This window comes from Chlorocebus sabaeus, chromosome X (assembly GCF_047675955.1).
Source record: "Chlorocebus sabaeus isolate Y175 chromosome X, mChlSab1.0.hap1, whole genome shotgun sequence".
NCBI lineage: Eukaryota > Metazoa > Chordata > Mammalia > Primates > Cercopithecidae > Chlorocebus > Chlorocebus sabaeus.
The window spans coordinates 99472136-99491872 of NC_132933.1; the positions used below are offsets into that span (position 1 = coordinate 99472136).

The following is a 19737-nucleotide window of genomic DNA, read 5'->3' on the forward strand; positions in this document are numbered from 1 at the left end:
CTGGGATTGTTTTGGCTTCTAGTGGCCCTTGGCATGGAAATGCCCACCAGCCAAACAGTTCCATTCAGGTGGAGGGCATGTATGTGGGAGGACTGACAATAAGGGGGGTGCTGGTGTGGCATAATGAAATGGGTCCAGCCTTAGGAGTCAGACTGATCTTGGCTCACTCAAATTCCCCCACTCTGCCACTTCTACCTTTTACAACCTAGGGTCATTATTTAATTTCTGTGATCATGAATGATACCGAGGGGGTGATGATATCTGCGTGGTAGGTTATTTATAAAGGGTAAGTAACAGTGCATGCAGTCTAGCAAATAACAAAAGCTATTCTGAGCCCAGGGAAAGTGGGGTGGGCCTTCTCTGCGTCCCATGTCTTGCAAGCAGTGAAGACATACACACTGGTTTCCCTCAAGCAGTGACATAGGTTTATTTTCTCAAAGTACATATTAGGCACCAATAGAGGTGTGAGAGGCTGGGCACGGTGGCTCCTGCCTATAATCCTGAAAATTTGGGAAGCAGAGGTCAGAGGATCACTTGAAGTCAAGAGGTTAAGACCAGCCTGGGCAACACAGGGAGACCCCATCTCTACGAAAATATATATGTAAATTAGCCAGGCATTTTGGTGCATGCCTGTAGTCCCAGCTACTCAAGAGGCTGAGGCAGGAAGACTTGAGCCCAGGAGCTCAACACTGCAGTGAGTCAAGGGTTGCACCACTACACTCCAGCCTGGGCAACAGACCAAGACCCCATCTCAAAAATTTAATAAGGCATGAATCCCTTTACATGTTATATCCCCCCTCAGGTATCAGTCTCCCTGAAGGCGTGGACCCCTCTTTTCTGGCTGCCCTGCCTGATGACATCCGTCGGGAAGTTCTACAGAACCAGCTAGGCATTCGTCCACCAACCCGGACTGCCCCCTCCACAAATAGCTCAGCGCCTGCAGTGGTGGGGAATCCTGGTGTGACTGAAGTGAGCCCTGAGTTTCTGGCTGCCCTGCCTCCAGCTATTCAGGAGGAAGTATGTGAGCGGGAAGGTGGTGGGGCCAGCCTGCCTGGCAGGAGAAATGCCCTCATTGACTTCTTGTGCTCCATAGGTACTGGCACAGCAGAGAGCTGAGCAGCAGCGACGAGAACTGGCACAGAATGCCAGCTCAGACACCCCTATGGACCCTGTGACCTTCATCCAGACTCTGCCCTCAGACCTGCGCCGTAGTGTCCTAGAGGATATGGAGGACAGCGTGTTAGCTGTGATGCCACCTGACATTGCAGCTGAGGCTCAAGCCCTGAGACGAGAGCAGGAAGCCCGGCAGCGACAGCTCATGCATGAGCGTCTGTTTGGGCACAGTAGCACCTCCGCACTCTCTGCTATTCTCCGAAGCCCGGGTACAGAGGGAGGCAAGTGGGAGGGCTCTCAAAAGCTTTAGCTAGATGAGGCTATATTTTCTTACCTTTGTATTACCTGTATCCAATTTACACCCTCTCCACAATCTCAGTTTTCTTTTTCTTTTCCTTCCAGCTTTCACCAGTCGCCTAAGTGGCAACCGTGGGGTCCAATATACTCGCCTTGCTGTGCAGAGAGGTGGCACCTTCCAGATGGGGGGTGGCAGCAGCCATAACAGGTACCTTTGTCTATTTTTACCTTACTATATCACCACTCAAGTCTACTAGCCCAACTCCCTTAGCTTTATAGGTGGAGAAGCTAAAATCCTGACAGGCAGGCAGGATGGTCTCTCTAAGCCATTTCCTTGAATAAGTGAGAGAGCCAGATCCTTGGACTCCCCATTCAGAAAACTACACCTTTTGGTTAGTCTTGCTACTGAAGACCACAATCGCAAAAGCAGGCTGGCAGCAGGTGCTAACTATGGTTTTAACGAGAAGGAACACCACTTGTCTCTCATGCAAGTAGTAAAACAACTAACACCTGCCTTGAGTTTATAACACCTAGGCTAGGGAAGTATAGAGGAGTGAGTTAGCCAGGCTAAAACAGAGTGGGCCTGACATGGCAAAATGTGAAAAGAGTGATTGGTTCCTATAAGGCCACAAACTCCTGGTAGTCTAGAGAAGGCAGAAACTAGCATTGTCTCCTAGACTTAGGTACAGTCAGATTTTACCAGTCTATGGATGACACCTCTGCTGTCTTCTCAGTTGCCGTGTGATGTAGGGCAAGTCACTTAACCTGTTTGAGCCTCTTGTTTATCATCTCAAAAATGGGTGGTTCTCGGCCAGGTGTCGTGGCTCACGCCTATAATCCCAGCACTTTGGGAGGCTGAGGCAGGTGGATCACTTGAGTCCAGGTGTTCAAGACCAGCCTAGGCAACATGGCAAACCTGATCTCTACTAAAAATACAATAAGTAGTCGGGTGTGGTGGCGCACACTAGTAATCCCAGCTACTCGGGAGGCTGAGGCATGAGAATCACTTGAACCCCAGCGGGTAGAGGTTGCAATGAGCCGATACCGTGCCACTGCACTCCAGCCTGGGTGACAGAGTGAGACTCCATCTCATCATAAAGCTGTTGGGGGTGGGGGTTGATTCTCTAAGCTGTACAGCAGCCCTGAAAGGATGATGTACAGTCATTGTAAAGTGCGTGGTACATAGTAGACACCTAAGAGGGCAGCTGTTACTATGAAGAGCCCTTGGACTGGACACCCTCCTTTCTCAAGCTTCCATGGAGATACCCAGCTCATTCCCCTCTCCCATTCTTATGCCTAATCCCAGAGCTCTAGCCACTGAAGTGTTACCCAAAAACCATGTTCTGTTTCCAGGCCTTCTGGCAGTAATGTAGATACTCTCCTCCGCCTCCGAGGACGGCTCCTTCTGGACCACGAAGCCCTTTCTTGTCTCCTGGTCCTACTTTTTGTGGATGAGCCAAAGCTCAATACTAGCCGTCTACACCGAGTACTGAGAAATCTCTGCTACCATGCCCAGACCCGCCACTGGGTCATCCGCAGTCTGCTCTCCATCTTGCAGCGCAGCAGTGAGAGTGAGCTATGCATTGAAACACCCAAACTCACTACAAGTGAGGAAAAGGGCAAAAAGTCGAGCAAGAGCTGTGGGTCAAGTAGCCATGAGAACCGTCCCCTGGACCTGCTACACAAGATGGAGTCGAAGAGCTCCAACCAGCTTTCCTGGCTCTCAGTATCCATGGATGCGGCCCTAGGCTGCAGGACTAATATATTTCAGATCCAGCGTTCAGGGGGGCGTAAACATACAGAGAAGCATGCAAGTGGTGGCTCCACCGTCCACATCCACCCCCAAGCTGCTCCTGTTGTCTGCAGACACGTTTTGGACACACTCATTCAACTGGCCAAGGTGAGGGTTTCGAACCCAACTCCTGGGGATGGAAGAAGGGTGGCAGCAAGAGCCTGGGTGAAAGTTGAACACTAAGCAGGCTAAACACTAAGCAGGCTAGCGTGTCTTTTTGCTCTTATTTTAAGTGTTGAGCCCTGTATTGTTTCTGGGGGATTGTCCTATATATTCTTGGGGTTTTTTCATTCTTTTCCATTTTTATGTATTAATCATCAAAACAACTGGGCTATATGATTCCTGTTTTACAGATGAAGAACCTGGGATTCAGAACATTTTATTCATTTTATCATATGATTAGAAAGTGATGGAGCTGGACCTAGAATTTAGTGTTCTTTCGATAATAAGCATTGCTGCCATCTATCAAAGGCCTGCCTTATGCCAGGCACTGTGCAATACATCATGTCGTTTAATCTCCAACAACTTTGCAAGGAAGTGTAGTTATCCTCTCCATTTTATGAGTGCAGAGACTAAAACTCAGGAAAAGTTTGCTCATGAGTCTGTATTGCTACAAAGCCCTCATTCATTTCTCTAGGCTGCTTTACTATCTGTTGGATAAAACTCTTATATGACATATCCCCCAATATTTACCAAAATTGTCCGAAGGAGAGTCTGGGAACAGTTGTCTTTTCCCTATCAGGAAGGCTCATCCTCTGTGAAGACGTCCTAGACCAAGCCTGTCCTCCTTTTCCCGGCAGGTATTTCCCAGCCACTTCACACAGCAGCGGACCAAAGAAACAAACTGTGAGAGTGATCGGGAAAGGGGCAGTAAGGCCTGTAGCCCATGCTCCTCACAGTCCTCCAGCAGTGGCATTTGCACAGACTTCTGGGACTTACTGGTAAAACTGGACAACATGAATGTCAGCCGGAAAGGCAAGAACTCCGTGAAGTCAGTGCCAGTGAGCGCTGGCGGTGAGGGGGAAACCTCTCCATATAGCCTTGAGGCCTCTCCACTGGGGCAGCTCATGAACATGTTGTCACACCCAGTCATCCGCCGGAGCTCTCTCTTAACTGAGAAACTCCTCAGACTCCTTTCTCTCATCTCAATTGCTCTCCCAGAAAACAAGGTGTCAGAAGCACAGGCTAATTCTGGCAGCGGTGCTTCCTCCACCACTACTGCCACCTCAACCACATCTACCACCACCACCACTGCCGCCTCTACCACGCCCACACCCCCTACTGCACCCACCCCTGTCACTTCTGCTCCAGCCCTGGTTGCTGCCACGGCTATTTCCACCATTGCCGTAGCTGCTTCGACCACAGTGACTACCCCCACGACTGCTACCACTACTGTTTCAAGTAAGTGTGGATGTAGACTGGGAGCTGTAGGGTATATACTGTTGCACCCACTTCACCCCCTTTTCCATCCAGATAGTTCTCCCTCAGTGATAGTAATCAGCTTGGTTTGTGTTTGTGAGAGCAGGATGTGTCCATTCTCAACCTCATCTGTCCCAGTTCTCTCACTCTCCCTTCCTCCATCCCTGTCTCTCTTTCTCTCTCGCTCTCTCCCCTGCCTCTCATACACACACACCTTTGAAGGTCAGCAGGCATTCACTGAATGTGGCTTCCCTAGGCTAGGCACCAAAAGGAGGAAAGAAAGTTCCATCCTCAGGGAATTCCCAGCCTTTGCAGTCTTGTTGAGGGAGCCAGTTCTCATGGGAAATAGTTAAAGGGCAGGCAGGATACAGTGTGATTCAGAGTAACCAGATCATCCCCGGAAATAAATGGAAATCTGTCCCTGCTACAAATTAGTAAGAATTATCTGAAGAAGTAGGTTTTAAAGAATAGAGGGGGCCATAATGGTGGGGGAATAGTTGGAAGAAATGCCTGGGGTTGTTGATCAGCTTAGAAGTTACAGTCATAGGAGTCCTCTTTGAGTTTATGGTGAGACCTGATTGCACCACTGCATTCTAGCTTGGGCAACAGAGCGAGACCCTGTCTCTAATAAAAAATAAAAAGCCTTTAGCATCCCAAGTCATTTAGATTTGCCTTTGGTGGGTGGGTTTTCCTTTTCAGTACTTTCCCATTTTGAAGCCCTGGGCAATTCAGTGATTCCTTGGTTTTGTCACTTAGTCCCTGGCTTGTGAGTTTCACAGAGGCTTAAAGTGTTCTGTCTGTTTTCTCAAAGTTTCTGCCACTACTAAGGGCAGCAAATCTCCAGCGAAGGTGGGTGATGGGGGCAGCAGCAGTACAGACTTTAAGATGGTGTCCTCTGGCCTCACTGAAAACCAGCTACAGCTCTCTGTAGAGGTGAGTCCAAGCTCTTCTGACCTGCTAAGACTTGGGGAGAAAGGATAAACAGGGTAGATAATGATTTTGTTCTCAGGCTGGAGCTTACTCCTCCTGTCTTCTTTTTCTCAGGTGTTGACATCCCACTCTTGTTCTGAGGAAGGCTTAGAGGATGCAGCCAACGTACTACTGCAGCTCTCCCGGGGGGACTCTGGGACCCGGGACACTGTTCTCAAGCTGCTACTGAATGGAGCCCGCCATCTGGGTTATACCCTTTGTAAACAAATAGGTAATAGCAGGAGTAAAGCATTCTTCTCTCTTTCTGAAAGTTTCCATTTAGGTGCTTCCTCTTTCTGGAATCCTTTCCTGAATCCCCAAGCTGAATCAGATACCTCCATGTCCCTATAACACAGCCTCCATGCTCCTTCTGTCTGTCGTAACACAGATTACCCTGGGTTATCATCTGTTTTCCTCTGCTCAGTTATTTGAAAGCAAGGCTGGGTTTGTCTCCTCATCCCCGCTGCCGGCACACATTGGTGCTTAATAAAGGGAAAAAAGAACATGTGGGAACAGCAGTGCCTGTCTTCTCCATGCTGGGCACTCGTAATAACCCTGTGATAAGACTGCTGAGGCAACTTCACCCCTTCAAAGTATGTGTCTACACTGCATTCAGCCTCAGGAATTACAGAGTCAGAATAGTACTCTCTGCTCTTGTGTAATTTTGAAGATAAAAAATTCTAAGAACAGTTACAAATTACCTAGTTTCTATCATCTTCCTCCCTGTTTTACTGAGAAGAAAGCCAAAACCCAGGGTGATAAAGTGATTGGACCAAGGAGTACAGCCAGGTTTTCTTTCAACATAGAGTCTCTCTACCCTGTCCCACCCTCATCCCAATCATGAGTCTCCCTAGATCTTGGCTACATACTTAGTTCTGTCTCTCCTTCACTCCCATGTCCCTAAGTCTGGGGTGATAGGAGAGTTGGTTGGCCTGTATAACTCAGGGTGTTCTTTGCTGCATGAAAATTACAACATTCTTCCAGAAAGAATTTGGCCTCTGACCTTTCTCTCTTGGCTGCCACCATCTATTCCACACCTATGGGCCAGGCACTGTCTAGGCAGTCTACCATGTATTTATCTCTTAATTCTTATAGCAACCTTGTGAGGTTAGGCAGTAATATTCCCAATATTAATATTGGTAAGCAAATTGGGCAAGGGGTCAAGAAATTTGCCTGAAACCACCACAGAACCTCAGTAATTTTGAGAGATATATGGGATTTCAATCAGGATCTGTCTAGCTCCAGAGGAGATACTGTTTCTCTTCTACATGAAACTCATTTCATACAGATTAAGCAGATCCCTGTGGCCATAGGTAAATTGATAGTCCCAGGTGACGATCCATGGACACACATAAAAAGCTGAACAGAGCACAATTCCAGCTCACTCTAGGTTCTTTGCAACTGAGCAACGAAGAGTGGCCTAAGCAGGTGTCTTAGAGAGATTTGGCTTTTAGCCACTTTACCAGGGGAGTCTCTGAACACTTGCTGACTCCTCTGCCTGCTCAGGTACCCTGCTGGCCGAGCTGCGGGAATACAACCTCGAGCAGCAGCGGCGAGCCCAATGTGAAACCCTCTCTCCTGATGGCCTGCCCGAGGAGCAGCCACAGACCACCAAGCTGAAGGGCAAAATGCAGAGCAGGTGGGTGGTAGCCACCCTTTGACTGGGGGCTTGAATCTGGGATATTCTGGAAGATGGCTCTTGCTGGTTTCCTGGTCTTTTTTATTTCTCTGGGTGATTTTCGTATCTTTCCTATACACACTTGACCCATTTTTTTCTACTTTCTACTTGGAAGATTTCCTTCTGAGTTTCCTTACCCCTCTGGTTGACACCAGGAAGCCTTGCTTGCTTTGGGTGTTTATACTTTGATGCTGTCAATATACGCAAGCCACCTCTACACTATCCAGGTTTGACATGGCTGAGAATGTGGTAATTGTGGCATCTCAGAAGCGACCTTTGGGTGGCCGGGAGCTCCAGCTGCCTTCTATGTCCATGTTGACATCCAAGACATCTACCCAGAAGTTCTTCTTGAGGGTACTACAGGTCATCATCCAGCTCCGGGACGACACGCGCCGGGCTAACAAGAAAGCCAAGCAGACAGGCAGGCTAGGTATGGAACTAGAGTGTCCAGTTGAGGGGAAGGGTTGGTGGCGGTAAAGCCAGAGTCCTTGGAGGTGCAGGACTTAACGGCCTGTCTCCTTCCTGTTTGACCTTTCCAAAAGGAAAATGATTATCCTTTTTTCAGAATGTTGATGGCTGCATTCTACATCTCATTCAAGCTATCTGCGTAGGAAATTCATTAGGGGGAGCGGGAATTAAGGGGGAGTGGAAATCTGGCAGGGAAGTTGGGGGCCAACCTTTTGCTGAACAAGACTTAACTCACTAGGTGCATCTCCTTTCTGCTTCCTTGGTCATTTCTAACTAAGCCGTGGCTTGACAAATCATTTTCCCTGCCTCTTTCCTCCTGTCCCACAGAACCCTCTCGCACAAAACCATCCGTCTGTCTAGCATCATGCCCCCTGCCCTTATCTGTAATGGTAAATCTTAGCGCCTGATGATGAGTGCTCTGAAGCTTCCTGAGCTAAAGCTCAAAAGACCTCAGCAAGATGCCCTGTGGCAGCCCAGGAGATAGGAGAGAGAATATTGGGCTTTCCCTCTTCCTATATTTTATATCTTGCCTTCCTCTTTCTCTTTCTCCCAGGTTCCTCCGGTTTAGGCTCAGCTAGCAGCATCCAGGCAGCTGTTCGGCAGCTGGAGGCTGAGGCTGATGCCATTATACAAATGGTACGTGAGGGTCAAAGGGCGCGGAGACAGCAACAAGCAGCAACGGTTAGCATGATGCCTGTGGCCCCTCATTCATTTGTCTCTCCACTCATCCCCCCACCATGTCATCAGTGGGGTTTCATTGCCTTTACCTTGTATGCTTTTGCATTAAGTTTGCTATATGAATGCTTCTGGACAAAAGGGTTACTTTCTGTTGGTGTTTTCCTATTTGTTGATTGGTTTGTTGGTTTGATTTGATTTAAAGCTTGGCCATCATACCCCACTCCCAGCTATCCAGTCAACAGTGGCGCTTTTGCAAACTGCCTGATGCTAAGTGTTGTCTGGGTTCTGAGGGGATATGGGGTGAAGTTTTTTTTCAGTCTCATGGAACAATGCAGGTACATCAGAAACATCTCAGGAATCCTACCATTGAAAGTCCCCCAAGTTTGGTACATATCCCACACAGCCACTTCTGTCTGTGGCTGCTCCCTCCACCCTGCCCTCTGCCTTTATTCTCTGTAATCCCTTGGTACGTAGGCACTCAGGCACTTTTAGGAGGAAACCTTCAGGTACTTAAATAGCCAACTCAGTGTTGGGGTCCCGGCATTGAGTGGCTGCAGTAAAAGCCTGGCATCACATATGTATGCTGTGGCACTCCCTCATTGTTTTCCTGTCCTTGCAACATGTAAGTTACCTTTCCAAGGTCCAAGAAAGGTATCCTAAGACCTGATATTTCTTTGCATATAATTACTGTTACACAGTATGGTTTTATTGAATAGGCAGGGAAAAGCCTTGAACTTAAGGGAAGTGACTCTAGGAAGGTAGAAAGGGAAAATAAAGCTGTTATTCTGGAGTATTTTTTCTGCCTAGTCTCTTTCCCATTACCCAAAAAGATGTTGGCTTTTTAAATTATCCCACTCATGAGAGGTTGCTCTAATTCTCCTGTTATTTCCCCTTTTGTGAGCAAACAGAAACAAAGAGCAAACCTACCTTCCACCCATCTGAATCTTTTATACATACATACATACATACACACACACACACACACACACACACACACACACACACACCCCAGAAGACGACGAAGTTTGTATACAGGAGGCTAGTTCTGACTGGTCACAGATCTGGATTGTAGACTGTAGGAAATGTAGGCATCTGAGGAGCTGTTGGGAAAAGCTTGGAAAACTTACACTGGAGAAAAGCAGAAGAGTTGAGAAAGGCATCCTTTTGTCCTGGATAGCTACAATTTCCCCACCCAAATATGGGAAGTTTCTTTGCAAGCTCAATGTGTGAGAAGTGGAAGGGCCAACCTCTAGCCTACCTCTAAGGAAAGCAGAGTTGCACCCTTATGTGATTTTTGTCTCCCTTTTATCCAGTCGGAGTCTAGCCAGTCAGAGGCATCTGTCCGGAGGGAGGAATCACCCATGGATGTGGACCAGCCATCTCCCAGTGCTCAAGATACTCAATCCATTGGTCAGTACTACTTCCTGTTTCCAGCTGAGCAAAAGTCTTCTGGAATGTCTGCTGAATCCTCTGCTCCCAGCATATATAAGCCCAGTGTTTTCCCATTTCTTCCAGTAAACCCTGGTTTCTGTAAATGATAACAGGTGTTTGACAACCAAGGCACACTTTTCTTTCCTGTAGTAAAGAAACTATATGTTGGGATATTATGCATTCAGACAGCATGTTTTTGTGGGGTTTTTTGTTATTGTGGTGGTGGTTTTTGAGACAGTCTCCCTCTGTTGCCAGGCTAGAATGCCGTGGCACGATCTCACTGCAACCTCTGCCTCCTGGGTTCAAGCAATTCTCATGTCTCAGTCTCCCAAGTAGCTGGGATTACAGGCACGCACCACCACACCTGGCCAGTTTTTGTATTTTTTTTTTAGTAGAGACGGAGTTTTGCCATGTTGTCCAGGCTGGTCTCAAACTCCTGACCTCAGGTGATCCACCTGCCTTGGCCTCCCGAAGTGTTAGAATTACAGGCGTGAGCCACCGCGCCCAGCCCAGCATGTGTTTTAAAACTTTTGTTTTATTATTGAGGCAGGGTCTTTCTCCGTCACCTAAGCTAGGATGCAGTAACGCAGTCATAGCTCACTGCAATCTCAAACTTCTGGGCTCAGTCAATCCTCCTGCCTCGGCTATGAGTAGCTGGGACTATAAGGGACAGGCCACCATGCCCAGCTATTTTTTTTTATTTTTGTAGAAATGGAGTCTCACTATGTTGCCCGGGCTGGTCTTGAACTCCTGGCCTCAAGCCATCCTCTCACTTCAGTCTCCCATGTTTTATTTATTTATTTATTTATTTATTTATTTATTTATTTATTTTTGAGTCGTAGTCTCGCTGTGTCGCCCAGAGTGGAGTGCAGTGGTGCCATCTTGGCTCACTGCAACCTCCGCCTCCTGGGTTAAAGTGATTGTCCTGCCTCAGCCTCCCAAGTAGATGGGATTACAGGCATCCGCCACCATGCCCGGCTATTTTTTTTTTTTTTTTTTTTTTTTTGTATTTTTAGTAGAGACAGGGTTTCGCCATATTGGCCCGGCTGGTTTCGGACTCCTGACCTCAGGTAATCCACCCGCCTCGGCCTCCCAAAGTGCTGGGATTACAGGTATGAGCCACGGCCGACCAGCCTTAGTCTCCCATGTTTTAAATCTTGGCTCCCCCATTTACTGGCTCTGGGACCTGAGGCAAACCTCTTCATTAGGTTTCCTTGTTTAAAATAGGAATGTTCAGTTCTTAGGATTAAATGAGTTAACACATGTATAGTGGTTACAGAAGCCTTGTAGGACAACCATTGTTGAAATGCTGTATTAAGTCATTTACTTTTCATCAGGATTTGGGGAGATAGATGTTATTCCTGTGTTCTGTATTCACCTTCTTTTACCTAAGGTAATATGATTTGCAAGTACCAGAGCCAGGATTCAAACCTAAGGCTGTCAGAACCTTGAAGAATAGTCAGGATTTGGGTAAAGAATGAACAGCAAAGGTCAAGAAGAAACCTAAGCAGGGCAGGTGTATGGGGGTCGGGAGTTGATGAGGAAACAGTCACTCCCCACCCAGAAGATGGGGCTGGGTCTTGCTGCTGAGCAGAGGTTAGAATAAGCCCCCAGTGAATATCAGGAAAAGTACCAGCCATGGGGTTCCATCAGTCACACCATGGCTTCTCAGGGTTTTAAACTGCCCCAGGACAAGATGACTAATTTAGAAGGCATTAGACAGCTGGGCGTGGTGGCTCAGGCCTGTAATCCCAGCACTTTGGGAGGCCAAGGCAAGTGGATCACAAGGGCAGGAGTTCAAGACCAGCCTGACCAACATGATGAAACCAAGTCTCTACTAAAAATACAAAAATTAGTTGGGCATGGTGGCTTGCGCCTGTAATTCCAGCTACTCAGGAGGCTGAGGCTGGAGAATCACTTGAACCTGGGAGGTAGAGGTTGCAGTGAGCCAAGATCACACCACTGCACTGCAGCCTAGGCAGCAGAACGAGACTCTGTCTCAGAAAAAAAAAAAAAAAGGCATTAGACTTAGGGTTAGTTAGAAAGATCTAGTTTGATGTCCTGGTGCTGTCCTCCTCGGAAACCAAAATGAGGAAAAGACAGCCTACTTTCCAAGGCCAGCTGTCAGAATTCAATGACGATAGTGTCCTAAAACGTCCTGTGTAAACTGGACAGCAACCATCCAAAACTCCACTGTTGTCACATTACCCTGAGGTAATCCACAGATTCTCTTGAAACTAGTGAGGCGGTGACTAGACTAGCACTGTCTGGAACTGCAGTAGCACCTGTGGCTTTTGAGCACCTTAAATGTGGCTAGTGCACCTGAGGAGCCAGATTCATTATTTTATTTATTCTATTCAATGTAAATGCCATACAGTACAGTCCTAGACCTTGTTTCAGATGTTGCTCGGTGAGTACCACTGAGTGGCCAATGATCCCCTCTACTTGCTCTGTATATTAGTTGGTGTGTTTGGTCTAGAAAAAGCTAAGTAGAAGGGAAATTTTGAAAACTTTGACTCTCCTCTGTGTGCCCTCCAGCCTCCGATGGAACCCCACAGGGGGAGAAGGAAAAGGAAGAAAGACCACCTGAGTTACCCCTGCTCAGTGAGCAGTTGAGCTTGGACGAGCTGTGGGACATGCTGGGGGAGTGTCTAAAGGAACTAGAGGAATCCCATGACCAGCATGCTGTGCTAGGTAAGTTGTGGGCTAAAGGCCCAGGTCCTTACCCACTGGTCTGCTCTGGGGACCTTCCTGCCAGCTTGTTTTTCTTCCTTCCAGGTTATTCCTCTCAGTGTCTCTGTAATGAGAATTCAAAAGAGAAGCGTTTTTTCTCTGACCTCAGTATAAAAAAGATTGACCTTTTCTTTTAATAGCTGGTGTCTTGCACTTTGTAGAGAAGGTGAATCTTTATAACTGGTTACCTATCCTATTTTTCTTTGGCATCAAGGAAGTTCCTCTGTGACTTGGTTCTACTATCATATTTCCTTGCAAGTTCTCATTGTTTCTACTTTTTTTTTTTTTTTTTTTTTTAATCAGAAATGAAGTTTCACTATGTTGCCCAGGGTGATCTCAAACTCCTGGGCTCAAGCAATTTTCCCACCTCGGCCTCCCAGATTGCTGGGATCATAGGTGTGAGCCACCACACCTAGCCTAGTTTTCATTATTTCTTCTTCCATATTTATTTTTATAATTTGTTTTTGAGGGCAAACAGGTTTGCATGTTGAAGTTTGCAAAGTAAAATGTTACTTTCCCATCATTCCTACCCCTAGTGCTACAGCCTGCCGTCGAGGCCTTCTTTCTGGTCCATGCCACAGAGCGGGAGAGCAAGCCTCCTGTCCGAGACACCCGTGAGAGTCAGCTGGCACACATCAAGGACGAGCCTCCTCCACTCTCCCCTGCCCCCTTAACCCCAGCCACGCCTTCCTCCCTTGACCCATTCTTCTCCCGGGAGCCCTCATCTATGCACATCTCCTCAAGCCTGCCCCCTGACACACAGAAGTTCCTTCGCTTTGCAGGTACAGGGAACTTTTAGGCTGCCAGGTGTAGAAGGCTTCATTTTAAACAGTGTTGTTCCATACAATTAATCCTTAGCGATTCCAGAGAGAGAGAGAGAGAGAGAGAGTGTGTGTGTGTGTGTACACACCTGTGTATGTAAACCCTGCATGGTTTCCCATGGCCTCAGGATACTAGCCTCAGATTTAGAATAGAAATACTCAGATTCACATTCACACCTCAAGGGTTGGCCCTTGGTTTTCATTAGTCCTTTTAGAGCCCTGAAATAGGGAAGAGGAAGGAAGAGAGAGTTACTAGCTGGTTGGCTGTCTTACAGCTTCTGGGGCCCATGATGTACTTAATTCTCGCTGTCACTTCTCCCCTCAGAGACTCACCGCACTGTGTTAAACCAGATCCTACGGCAGTCCACGACCCACCTTGCTGATGGGCCTTTTGCTGTCCTGGTAGACTACATTCGTGTCCTCGACTTTGATGTCAAGCGCAAGTATGTGTCCTGGATATTGGGGGGTGGAGGGGTGGTGAGAACTCCTCAAATGGTAACTCACCTCTGAAGCTACTCTTGAGGCCACAAGTTTCCTTTGGTGGCAGCACTTGGAATATAGTGGTGGTGGGGAGGGAAGAGACAGGTGTACCATTGATGGCCATACCTAAATACTCCTTGGGCTTCTCCACCCCATCTGCATTTTTCATCAGCAAAGCAGAGTCACATGATTTTTGAACCACACGATTTCTAAAGTTCTGTTTCATCCTTTGGGGGTAGTACAGGAGGCACAGGTGGCCGTAGTACATGCACAGCAGGGTTCCAGGGCTTACACAACACTCCTGGAGTCTTCCCTATGCCTCTCCTCCTCGTGCATGTGTACATGCTTACCTGCTTGTGGGAGAAATCACATGTCACAATCTTTGTGGGTCCTTACTCAGTGGAGGTAAGAAAAATTTAGTGTTGGTAATGAGTGATCTACCTCTCCCAACTACTGGGCATTTCCCAAACAGTGGGGAGCAGAGATCAAAGTGTTTGGAGGATAGAGGAAGCATCATTGTGGAAGGTCTTCTTCCTAATCACACAAACAAATTTGTTCTGCCACCCTTAATCCTGTCTTCCTTCCTTTTCTACCTCCCAAGATATTTTCGCCAAGAGCTGGAGCGTTTAGATGAGGGGCTCCGGAAAGAAGACATGGCTGTGCATGTCCGTCGTGACCATGTGTTTGAAGACTCCTATCGTGAGCTGCATCGCAAATCCCCTGAAGAAATGAAGAATCGATTGTAAGGGCCCAGGAATGGAGAAAAGATGGCGGGTGGGAGGTGGGGCCTCCTGCGCAGTAGTGATGGCTTGCTTTAGCCTCAAATTTAGGGAGGTGCTGCCTAAATTTGAGACAGGAAAGTCTTTAGTGTTTATAAAGATATACCTGCTGGCTTTGCAATGAGAGCTTTACCATTGCTGTACTAGGAATGCCCATGTATGAGTGGCCTCCACCAAACTGGTAACTGCTCACCGGTGATTCTGAAGCCACCTAGAGGAGATCAGCAGTTTTTGATACTGAGCATAGGAGCTGATGAGATGAAAGACCTATTCGAGTCATTTAATGATTCCTCCCCATCTCTTGTGTGGGCTCACCATCTGTGTAATCACAAGAGGTCAGGGAGTCTCCCTAGACAGACTATATGCCATGTTCTTCCACCAAATACCTTCAAAGAATTTGGACTCTGGGCTTATCCCTCTCTAATACCACTTTTCTCCCCTCCCGACTTAACCTAAGCAAGCCTTCATTTATTCCTCTGATACCTTTCCTATTGGTGTTTTCCGGAATATCTGTTAACCTTGACTATTTTGGGACATCTCTGTCAGTGGTGCTTTTGTTTGGTCCCAGATCTCCACCCCACTTCTGGGCTGTCCTGGCACTCTCTGTTCACCTCTTCATCTGACACTGCACCCCCAGACACTGCTTCACAGTCTCTCACTCGCACAAATGACTGGATGTATCCTGGGTTTTCTGCACAGCTCTTTTCTGCTTCTGCTTTCTTATGCAGGTATATAGTGTTTGAAGGAGAAGAAGGGCAGGATGCTGGCGGGCTCCTGCGGGAGTGGTACATGATCATCTCTCGAGAGATGTTTAACCCTATGTATGCCTTGTTCCGTACCTCACCTGGTGATCGAGTCACCTACACCATCAATCCATCTTCCCACTGCAACCCCAACCACCTCAGCTACTTCAAGTTTGTCGGACGCATTGTGGCCAAAGCTGTATATGACAACCGTCTTCTGGAGTGCTACTTTACTCGATCCTTTTACAAACACATCTTGGGCAAGTCAGTCAGGTGAGAATGAGGCATAGTCCTGGGACTATCCTCAGTCCTGGGGGTCTTGTATTTTTGTGTCCCATCCTTGTGCTCCCTCTTCCCCCAACCCACAAACCATGACCCTGTATAATTGTGTTTTTCTAGATATACAGATATGGAGAGTGAAGATTACCACTTCTACCAGGGTCTGGTTTATCTGCTGGAAAATGATGTCTCCACACTAGGCTATGACCTCACCTTCAGCACTGAGGTAGGTCAAGAAATCCTAATCACAGCACATTCCAGCCAATATAGAAGATCCATTCCAGGTTCACCTTAGAACTAGCACTGCGTGACTTTCTCATAGTTCTAGGGAAGCATCTTGACTTCTTAAAGCTGCAGCAGGTGTTTGTGAGTGACATCACAAACAGGAAAACCAGGATTTGCAGGCCACTCCCTAGTTTCACCTTTATTTAAAAAATAAATAAATGAATAAAATGCTCTAGTACATAATTCTTCATCACCAAGGGTGAATGTAGAAATTTTGTACACCAGCTATTGATTGTAGAAAAATTGTACAAATATAAGTGGGGGGTAAATGAAGGTAATTAAGGTTACTCTTCTCCCAAATTGTTTTCGTAAGAGATTACATTCCGTTATGTATGTTAGCCATTTCCTTTTCCCTTTTACCACTGACAGTTGCCTTACTCTCTTCTGGCTTCTTTGTGGGTCTTAGAGCCAAAGAGTATTTTCCTCTTTCCTACCCAAAGCCTTTCCCTATCAGGCGAGTTGCTAGCTGTGAGTAGTGAAAAAAGTCACTGTTTTGTATGGACTTGCCTCATCTCTCTGCCCAGGACATGGCAAGGAGTTTAGGGTGTGTTCCTCGGTATCTAATCCCATCCTAGACTAAGTCTGATATGTATGATTGGTGTTTTGGTTGTTCTAGGTCCAAGAGTTTGGAGTGTGTGAAGTTCGTGACCTCAAACCCAATGGGGCCAACATCTTGGTAACAGAGGAGAATAAGAAGGAGTATGTACACCTGGTATGCCAGATGAGAATGACAGGTAGGGGAAATGTTCCTAGTCCTCTAGTTGCTCAATATGAGAAGAGGTCAGACTTGATTCATTTGATAGGCATATTTTGTTTTCCTCCACTATGACAAAGCCACAAATACCTTGTACAAAAGACAAAACACTTGATCACAAATACTTAACTTTGGGCGTGGTGGCTCATGCCTGTAATCCCAGCACTTTGGGAGGCCAAGGTGGGTGGATCAGTTGAGGTCAGGAGTTTGAGACCAGCCTGGCCAACATGGTGAAACTCCGTCTCTACTAAAATAAAAAATTAGCCGGGTGTGGCAGCGTGTGCCTGTAGTCCCAGCTACTTGGGAGGCTGAGGCAGAAGAATTGCTTGAACCTGGGAGGTGGAGGTTGCAGTGAGCTGAGATTGCACCACTCTACTCCAGCCTGGGTGACAGAGTGAGACACCGTCTCAAAAACAAAACAAAACAAACAAAAAAACACCACTGGGCACAGTGGCTCACACTTGTAATCCTAGCACTTTGGGAGGCTGAGGCAGGAGGATAGCTTGAGTCCAGGGAGTTGAGACTAGCCTGGGCAAAATCAACCAGGCGTGGTGGTGCATGCCTGTAGTCCCAGCTAACAGTGGTAGATGGGAGCCAGACTGGGGATCTCTGACCTCTACAGTTGTGTGAGTTTAGAAATCATGTGGCTTTTTGGTTATCTCACCAGGAGCCATCCGCAAGCAGCTGGCGGCTTTCTTAGAAGGCTTCTATGAGATCATTCCAAAGCGCCTCATTTCCATCTTCACTGAGCAGGAGTTAGAGCTGCTTATATCAGGACTGCCCACCATTGACATCGATGATCTGAAATCCAACACTGAATACCACAAGTACCAGTCCAACTCTATTCAGGTGAGCTGCTGCTGGCATCCCTCTTCATATGGTCCTCTCATATGGTCTTCTAGGCAACGCTAGTTTGTGTGATAACAAATAAACCCGTAGTACTCTTAGAGGACGGTGCATGTAGAAGACAGTCTACCTATATCTAACTCTGTTCTCCTGGAGCATAGCCGACTTCTCTTGGCCATCTTATGAATGAAAGGGACTGAAGCTCGTCCCACAGAAGGGACTTGCCTCAGATACCAAGTCCAGTCCTATTTCCCAGATTCCATCCCCCTACCCTGCTTCTAGGAGCTTTCTGCCTAACACTGGCTTCATGGGTCCTTTCTTACAGATCCAGTGGTTCTGGAGAGCATTGCGTTCTTTCGACCAAGCTGACCGTGCCAAGTTCCTCCAGTTTGTCACGGGTACTTCCAAGGTACCCCTGCAAGGCTTTGCTGCCCTCGAAGGCATGAATGGCATTCAGAAGTTTCAGATCCATCGAGATGACAGGTCCACAGATCGCCTGCCTTCAGCTCACACATGGTAAAAGGAAGGGTTTGTTTCTCCTTTTCAGCGCTTAGATTGAGCTTGCATACTTGATGTTTTCAGGACCCTACCCAAGATTGGGAACGCAAATGTGGCTGAGTCCTGGACCTTGGGTAACTCACAATTTGGTGTTTCTATGGAGGTGATGTTTGAGATGAGATGTGCTAGACACAGCGGGGGTTGGGGAGACACTGGCAGGTAAACAGCACCACAAGAAAGCATGGTGTATTCCAGGACCAGCGTGACTGGAGCAAGGAGGAGTTGCAGGGAGCAGAAGTCTAAAGAGCTCAACAGAGTGACTCTGAAAACCTCCTTCAAGTTTGCACTTTAGCCTGTGGGCGAGTGAGGCCAGGGTGTTTAAGGAGGAGTGACAGGGTCAGATTTTTGGTTTGGTGCCCGATTGCCAGTTTGGGAGCCAGATAAAGGAGGGCAGACTGGGCTGAGACAAGATTGGGAGTCATCAAGAAGCAGGGAGTTGGTTTCTTCAGGGAGGGGAGGGGCTGGTGGGCACCATGGGAGCACACAGGTTTGGTTATCTGTCATCCCTCACCACGAACTGATCTTTCTTCTTTCCTTAGTTTTAATCAGCTGGATCTGCCTGCCTATGAGAGCTTTGAGAAGCTCCGCCACATGCTACTATTGGCTATCCAGGAGTGCTCTGAAGGCTTTGGGCTGGCCTAATAAGGCCCTGCCCACCTCTGTGGGTTTTTTTTACCATTGTTGGACCTGGGGAGGGGGGAGTTAAAAAAAGAACCAGAAAGAAATTGTCAAAAACCAATAAATGAAATCCACCAACTCACCGTGTGTGTCCCAGCTGCCCCATCTTCCCCAGCGCATACCTATTCCTCTTCTCATTCTCTCCCCGCCACCTGTTTCCTCACCTTCTCTCCCCTTTCCATGCCGTCCATGATCCCCGCCCCATGTGTTTAAAAGGCAGTAGCCTTTGCAGGGACCTGTCTGTCCCAACTGTTTGAACAGTGTGCTCCTCAGATTCTGTGTTCAGAAGGATTTGCTGCATTGAGACTTGAAACCTTTGGATAGGGGAAAAAATTATATATATATATATTTTTTTGTTCTGTTTGCATTTCTTAATTTGTGCTTGGAATGTGTTGATGTGCACAGCTAATGATTCAATGCGAGACAAGATTGGCGTCTGTGTTGTGGAGGTTTCAAATAAAGAGCACTCTTCATAACTTACTTTTCACAATGGAGTTTTTTTCAAACTTTAAAAAAAAAAAAAAAACTCTTAAGCACATGCTAGGCATCTGGAGAAAAGATCCGAATGGATTCTCCAGGAAACCATCCCTGCCCGACCCACTTGTCCACCTACCTCCACCACTGGTGCAACTTCATCCTTCAGAGTCAGTTTCTGCAGTCAGGAGAGATTGGCAGTTCACCAGAAATTGGGGGTGGGGGCATCTGTTTTTTTTAGAATGGGAGCTGCACTTGGGGATGGTGATGGTGTTAAGAGATTGCAGCCCAGGACAAAGCATCACCTTGCTCAAGGGGAACAAACTGCAGCAGGTTGTACAAAACAGAGCTCACTTGACCCAGCCCAGGGTTTTACTTGGTGAGCCTTTCCAGTAGTCTTGAGTCTGGGGCTCAGTTTTAGGTTTTTATTTCATTAATGTTTGTTTGTTTCTAATAAATTTT

General features: G+C 47.3%; 1 protein-coding gene across 7 annotated transcripts in view; it reads left to right on the forward strand.

Annotated features, from left to right (window-relative positions):
• HUWE1 (HECT, UBA and WWE domain containing E3 ubiquitin protein ligase 1) overlaps positions 1–19281 on the forward strand; it is a 153999-nt gene extending 134718 nt beyond the window's left edge. For 4 of the 7 annotated variants that reach the window (XM_007991784.3, XM_073013656.1, XM_073013657.1 and 1 more), the window contains 21 exons: positions 803–1017; positions 1094–1382; positions 1516–1618; positions 2764–3310; positions 4003–4603; positions 5433–5554; positions 5666–5822; positions 7097–7229; positions 7496–7698; positions 8290–8417; positions 9728–9824; positions 12384–12539; positions 13115–13360; positions 13725–13842; positions 14481–14621; positions 15387–15674; positions 15801–15906; positions 16582–16699; positions 17387–17568; positions 17891–18081; positions 18663–19281. In XM_007991784.3, coding sequence (XP_007989975.2) covers positions 803–1017; positions 1094–1382; positions 1516–1618; positions 2764–3310; positions 4003–4603; positions 5433–5554; positions 5666–5822; positions 7097–7229; positions 7496–7698; positions 8290–8417; positions 9728–9824; positions 12384–12539; positions 13115–13360; positions 13725–13842; positions 14481–14621; positions 15387–15674; positions 15801–15906; positions 16582–16699; positions 17387–17568; positions 17891–18081; positions 18663–18765 — 4244 coding nt within the window. In that variant the 3' untranslated portion in view covers positions 18766–19281. The remainder of the gene's footprint in view (positions 1–802; positions 1018–1093; positions 1383–1515; positions 1619–2763; positions 3311–4002; positions 4604–5432; positions 5555–5665; positions 5823–7096; positions 7230–7495; positions 7699–8289; positions 8418–9727; positions 9825–12383; positions 12540–13114; positions 13361–13724; positions 13843–14480; positions 14622–15386; positions 15675–15800; positions 15907–16581; positions 16700–17386; positions 17569–17890; positions 18082–18662) is intronic. The other 3 variants (XM_073013659.1, XM_073013660.1, XM_073013658.1) reach the window with 2 other exon arrangements.
• Positions 19282–19737: the final 456 nt, after the last annotated feature.